Source organism: Ptychodera flava, chromosome 5 (assembly GCF_041260155.1).
Source record: "Ptychodera flava strain L36383 chromosome 5, AS_Pfla_20210202, whole genome shotgun sequence".
Classification (NCBI taxonomy): Eukaryota; Metazoa; Hemichordata; class Enteropneusta; family Ptychoderidae; genus Ptychodera; species Ptychodera flava.
Window position 1 is genome coordinate 33070838 of NC_091932.1, and position 7295 is coordinate 33078132.

General features: G+C 41.7%; 1 protein-coding gene across 1 annotated transcript in view; it reads right to left on the reverse strand.

The window, feature by feature from the left end:
- The window catches only part of LOC139133550 (acyl-coenzyme A thioesterase 13-like), a 31018-nt gene extending 23929 nt beyond the window's left edge, over positions 1 to 7089 (reverse strand). Inside the window, exons 1-2 of the mRNA XM_070700256.1 lie at positions 6928 to 7089; positions 4345 to 4529 (exon numbers count right to left, since the gene is read on the reverse strand). Coding sequence (XP_070556357.1) covers positions 4345 to 4529; positions 6928 to 7023 — 281 coding nt within the window. The 5' untranslated portion in view covers positions 7024 to 7089. The remainder of the gene's footprint in view (positions 1 to 4344; positions 4530 to 6927) is intronic.
- Between the last annotated feature and the right edge of the window lie 206 nt (positions 7090 to 7295).

The following is a 7295-nucleotide window of genomic DNA, read 5'->3' on the forward strand; positions in this document are numbered from 1 at the left end:
ACCATTGTGATCGAGTCTGAAGCAAAGAATTACGTCATCTCATTATTTGAAACACGACGGCGCCGATGTGCAACATTATAATGTTGCAAATTTAAACACGATCTCACAGGTGCCGTACTGCACCGTTTGACGTTTAGACGTATCAGATGATCCATTAGGTTTTAGTGTACTTGTCTATTCAATGTGGCATTTTGTCAGTTGCAAACTGTCACATATTCAACTTCCTTGCAGAAAATACGCGATACATGTATCATCGAGGTGGAAAGTCAAGTGTACAAATCGAGGTTACGTACACTAAAAACATAAATTAGCCCGGCCCAACATAATACGAAAATTTCTTCAAATTCGTGACATTCAATTCGTGACATTCAGGCTTGCCCAGCAACCCTGACACGTTTGTGCGGGAATTTATAACTGACAACCTACTTTGACGAAGATTGTTTTGTTGAAGAATATGAATGAATTCGAAAGTGACGTATTTTACTATGCAAGAATTATCTATTGTGTGTACACGGAGCTTCGAGTGTTTTCCAACACGTATTTGTTCGTTTTGAAATCTAGCAGTGAACTGCCTCAGAATCAGTCACAACATTTTTCATTTGCTGTCAAAAGACTTACTTGTTTTCGGATGTTGTCATGACAAAGAAAGATCCTGCCACTGTCGATCTCGTTACTAGAAACATGAGAAAATAGTATGTGAAACTTTTTATTGATCTTAGTCTGTAGTACGTCCATGATCTTGTTATTGAATACGGAACCATTCCTAGGCCTCACGGCCCAGCTACTGATACACCAGTCAATGAGTCTGCCTGTGAGTGTCTAGCTGCGTGATTGAGTCCTGTCTCCCTTGCCTGAGTCAGTCCTGGTTATAGTGTGTGTATGTCCATTTAGACAGTATCTTGGGCATGTCGGTAACAAACACCATAACGATAAGTTGATATAACAATACAATGTTAATAACAGCTGAATATTACATAGAAGTGGTTGAAATACAACGGAAAATATTACGCAGAATACTTACACGAGAGAGATTTGTAAATGTGTAAACCAGTAAGACAATGTTGTCGAAACACTGCTGGTATTTAGTGACGCCAGTATTATAAGTTCCAATTCGAGAAGAATTGCGCAGGTTTTATCGTGTCGAAAAACGATAACGTATCGCGAGGGTAAATAATTAATTCCTTTGCGCCAATTGGAAAGACTATGACAATTTCAGGCGGAAAATGCTCGAGTAATTTCTTAAGAATTTATAAAAACACTCTGCAACCTTTTGTTTGGTTACTTGAATTATCATGAAGAAAACATCCACACAAGCTCACCCCTTCTCCAATTTTCGGAAAAATAAATCTCTAGAATAGGTTACAAAACACTTAACCCTTCTCCAATTTTCAAAAAGAAAAACACTTCTAGTCTCGGTTACACGTCGTAACACGCTACACTCTAGCTGTCTCTCTGGCGAGTAAAAGTGACCATCTTACAGCCTATTACACCTCGCTACACTTCGTTACGTCCGCTACACCCCTTCTCCAATTTTCACAAAATTTTACTCCTACACTTGGTTACACCTCGCTACACGTTCTTAAGTACGCTACAAGATGGGTGTCTCTCTGGCGAGTAAAAAGTGACCATCTTACAGCCTATTACACCTCGCTACACTTCGTTACGTCCGCTACACCCCCTTCTCCAATTTTCACAAAATTTTACTCCTACACTTGGTTACACCTCGCTACACGTTCTTAAGTACGCTACAAGATGGGTGTCTCTCTGGCGAGTAAAAAGTGACCATCTTACAGCCTATTACACCTCGCTACACTTCGTTACGTCCGCTACACCCCCTTCTCCAATTTTCACAAAATTTTACTCCTACACTTGGTTACACCTCGCTACACGTTCTTAAGTACGCTACAAGATGGGTGTCTCTCTGGCGAGTAAAAAGTGACCATCTTACAGCCTATTACACCTCGCTACACTTCGTTACGTCCGCTACACCCCCTTCTCCAATTTTCACAAAATTTTACTCCTACACTTGGTTACACCTCGCTACACGTTCTTAAGTACGCTACAAGATGGGTGTCTCTCTGGCGAGTAAAAAGTGACCATCTTACAGCCTATTACACCTCGCTACACTTCGTTACGTCCGCTACACCCCCTTCTCCAATTTTCACAAAATTTTACTCCTACACTTGGTTACACCTCGCTACACGTTCTTAAGTACGCTACAAGATGGGTGTCTCTCTGGCGAGTAAAAAGTGACCATCTTACAGCCTATTACACCTCGCTACACTTCGTTACGTCCGCTACACCCCTTCTCCAATTTTCACAAAATTTTACTCCTACACTTGGTTACACCTCGCTACACGTTCTTAAGTACGCTACAAGATGGGTGTCTCTCTGGCGAGTAAAAAGTGACCATCTTACAGCCTATTACACCTCGCTACACTTCGTTACGTCCGCTACACCCCCTTCTCCAATTTTCATAAAAATTTTACTCCTACACCTGGTTACACCTCGCTACACGTTCTTAACTACGCTACAAGATGGGTGTCTCTCTGGCGAGTAAAAAAGTGACCATCTTACAGCCCCTAACACCTCGCTACACTTCGTTACGTCCGCTACACCCCCTTCTCCAATTTTCATAAAAATTTTACTCCTACACTTGGTTACACCTCGCTACACGTTCTTAACTACGCTACAGGATGGGTGTCTCTCTGGCGAGTAAAAAGTGACCATCTTACAGCCTATTACACCTCGCTACACTTCGTTACGTCCGCTACACCCCCTTCTCCAATTTTCACAAATTTTACTCCTACACTTGGTTACACCTCGCTACACGTTCTTAAGTACGCTACAAGATGGGTGTCTCTCTGGCGAGTAAAAAGTGACCATCTTACAGCCTATTACACCTCGCTACACTTCGTTACGTCCGCTACACCCCCTTCTCCAATTTTCACAAAATTTTACTCCTACACTTGGTTACACCTCGCTACACGTTCTTAAGTACGCTACAAGATGGGTGTCTCTCTGGCGAGTAAAAAGTGACCATCTTACAGCCTATTACACCTCGCTACACTTCGTTACGTCCGCTACACCCCCTTCTCCAATTTTCATAAAATTTTACTCCTACACCTGGTTACACCTCGCTACACGTTCTTAACTACGCTACAAGATGGGTGTCTCTCTGGCGAGTAAAAAAGTGACCATCTTACAGCCCCTAACACCTCGCTACACTTCGTTACGTCCGCTACACCCCCTTCTCCAATTTTCATAAAAATTTTACTCCTACACTTGGTTACACCTCGCTACACGTTCTTAACTACGCTACAGGATGGGTGTCTCTCTGGCGAGTAAAAAGTGACCATCTTACAGCCTATTACACCTCGCTACACTTCGTTACGTCCGCTACACCCCCTTCTCCAATTTTCATAAAAATTTTACTCCTACACCTGGTTACACCTCGCTACACGTTCTTAACTACGCTACAAGATGGGTGTCTCTCTGGCGAGTAAAAAGTGACCATCTTACAGCCCCTAACACCTCGCTACACTTCGTTACGTCCGCTACACCCCTTCTCCAATTTTCACAAAATTTACTCCTACACTTGGTTACACCTCGCTACACGTCTTAACTACGCTACAAGATGGGTGTCTCTCTGGCGAGATAACGATGCGACTGCTCTTTTACAACTTACCGTTCTATTCCATACTTAATATCTACATGCATCACCTCAACATATCTTGAAAATTATCATGTTTTAGCTTTCATCAATCACCAACGTACCCTAGTATAGTTTTTAAATTATTTGTAGGGGTCCCTGGTCCTTTAACGAAGTTCAGGTGACCCTCTCTCTTTTACTACTCTCAACTTTCTTTCTCTTCTTAAAGGCATAATTATTCACGATATGTAAATCGATGGCAAGACCGAGCTGTTCCATACCAGACTCTCTATGTGAAAATAGTCCCATCTAAAATAGGCTGCGCATTGATATATTTCACTGTAATTAGACTTTTTCCTAGCATTCGCTACACTCGCAACACCTAAATACGTAGCGAAGGGGTAGTCTATAAAAAGTTTGCACCTCGGATCTTGCAGTGTATATTTTTTGAGGGCAGATGTTTTATTGTCTTGGTTTTGGACTTCTTGCCAATTTGTTGTGTCAAACCTTCAATGCTTTACACAACTACTGAGGTACGGCCTTTGGCCGCACACTTTGATCCCGGGCATTTGTTTGACTGTCCAAGCAATGCTCCAAGCACCTGTGACATAGTTATAATAATAGAAATTGAAAAAAGATTACTGTCTATGAGTTAATGAAGCCTTTCTGTAATGTATAAAAGTTGTACTTACGTTACATTGAGATCTACGCTAACACCAGGTGAGCCACCTTCAGCTGTCATCAATGCAGCTGTGGTCACAGTGTCAATCACTGTAGCAGTCAATCCACCGTGTAAAGTACCCCCTCTATTGGTGTGATCTGGCTCAACTTTCATCTCAAATTTACATCTTCCGGGTTCTGCTGACACCACTCGAGCCTATAAAAATATGAAAAGTCCATCACTTTTTTCAGCTGCACTCCTTGTGTTCAGTGATATGGAATTGAAATACAAATGTACATAGCAAATCAGAATCAACAAATATTACAGGGATGTTAGCTATTGTTGCAGCTTGTAGTCTGAGCCATAAATTCATACAAATTAGTGTGACTTTTAATAGCCATTGTAACACTAGCAGGGGGTTATTTTAGTCGGTTATGTGGATAATGCAACAAATATTTATTTATGCATATTAATGGAGGGAAAGCGACGTCATTTGCGATCAGCACTATTTGTGTCTCTGAGTGCAAATCGCGTTTAGAAGATATGAAGCATATATGCACAATCAGGAGTGGCTGCAGTTACTGTAGATGCAGACCATGCACAGCATTTGCTTCACTGTGAACCGTGAACGAGTGTTTTCATAATCATATGACATTGGTGATGTGATTTCTATTATTCCAGGCTGTCATGGTGGTACATGTCACATTGTGCATGCAGCGACCAAGTCATCCTGGTTCAGATCATTCAGTGATGATGGTGGATTTGATTTTTTCGGTGCATTATTTTATTTATTTATTTATTTATTTTATTTATTTATTAGCCGTGTTCACAATAATGACATTGGCTCAGAAAGAAAGAGAAGGGGAAGAAAATGTATAACACTGAAAAGTTTTCAGATTCACTTCATTCAAATTAGCCTCAGAAGTGATTAAACTTTCTGTCTGAAAATCTGTAACAATTCATTCATGTATTTGCAACAACATGAACAATGCAACTGTCAGTACATGACAAAAAGCATTTAAAAAGAGAATCATTGTCAAAGCATTTTAGCTGGTTCTGAATGTTAAAAATTATTTCAAAGTAAATTGTTCGTACAGTTTGTGCTGGTTTACTTGGACATAATAAAATACAATGGATTTCATCACCAACACCAGAATGACAAAGGGTACAAAGTCTAAGATGTCTTGGAATGTTTTTAAGACGACCAATTTCTACTGCAAAAGTATGGCCAGAAATTCTTGCCTTGTCAAAGCAATTCTGTGAAATGGAGACTTAACAAGTGATAGATAATTTTCACATTTAAACATGTTTTTAATACTACAGTATACATTTAATTTGTTATTTTTTGACAAGGCATTTTTCCAGGCTTCCTTAAATTTAGACTTTAAAGACTTTTTCACTAGTTTGATAACTGCTGAAGGTTTACATTTCTCACAATTCAAAATGCTAGAATTGCACAGTAGAAGAACAGACTCAAAAAAATGCAAGATTGCTCTCACTACATATTGACATTACCTGATTTTCCTTATCCTCATTTGTTAGGGATAAGGCGTATTATTTGCATAATAGTCATGTGACAAGCGTTGTGCTGAACCTTCCAAAAACCGGTTTTTCCTCCCTTTAGCAAACACCCTGCAAGATTTCTGGTTGACATTATGCATTGACAAGACTTAGCAATACCGTTCGGATCCATGTCACAGTCTTCAATATTTTCTCAGAGTCTCCTTCAAAGTATATGGCATGACAATAACAATTCCCTGAAAAACACCATAGTCTAACACCTTCAACAGCGCATATAAAAAAAAAACAAAGGCATCCCAAAGGAAATCCCAGATACGGATTTGAAGGATATTGGTAAGGCTTGTCAATGCATATCTTCAATTTTAGCCATGGCTGCAGTATTCAATAATCCATTACTTCAGCACTAGTCTCCGCTACAACTGCTACTACCTGTACTCTGAACAATAGAAGTTTCCATGGACCTTTTCTACGACCAACGGACCATGTCAATCCATGGTCAATCCGAGATACCGTTATCCGCCACACAATCGAGGGGGTAGCTCTGCTTGGCAAGGTTGTGTGTTACCGGTAACACACAGCCCTGCCACGCAGAGCTGGCGGTTGTCGTAAAGTTGCTTGGATAGTCGTTCCGAGGCGGGCGGCCGCAGGTCGCCGTTTACTTTTTTTTTCCAAGTAAACGGCGACCTGCGGCCGCCCGCCTCGGAACGCTATCGGAACGACTATCCAAGCAACTTTACGATAACCTGTGCGCAGGGACGACCGTGTTGTGGACTACAGAAGTGCAGCAAACATTGCAACAGTATCTCCAGTGGAGCGCCGGACTAAGACTAGATTACGACTGTGCGCGTTGATCAGATCATGGAGCCAAGGGCGCCCGTGGGCTAGGTAGTCTGCTCGATTGGTCGATTTTCTGCTCGATCTATCGATAACGTACTCGATCTGCCCGCCATTGCCTGGGCTCGAGGCCGTATACTATAATGCCGGGAACACACAGCATCGTACGCAGGGTTAGCAGACTACCTACGCCCACGTGCGCCTGTGCACGGAGCTAGGAAATCAAGGAGTCTCCGCTATTGTATATTTGAATACCTACTGTTTTCATAACCTTGTCAAAACCTGGTCCGCTCGTTAAATACTTGAATATTTGCCTCACTGACTGTAGCAAACTGTTCCCCGCTGCGGAAGCCATTTTCGGTAACAGAGCTCGTCCCTGTCATTAGCTTCCCGTCCTTTGGCATTGACATCAGCATTGGATTCATATTGCAAAAGGATTACTCGTAACCACAGACGAACGAGAATCAAGCCAGCATGCCGCCAGGTAGTGTAGGCCTATAGCTCCAAGGTATTCTACTTTCCGCTCAAGTGTATTCGTATTATTACCCCATGACTGATGACTTTTAGGTTGTACCCCGGCTGTGAGTGTGCAGCGACACCCGTCACTACAAGCAAGAAGCACCTAAG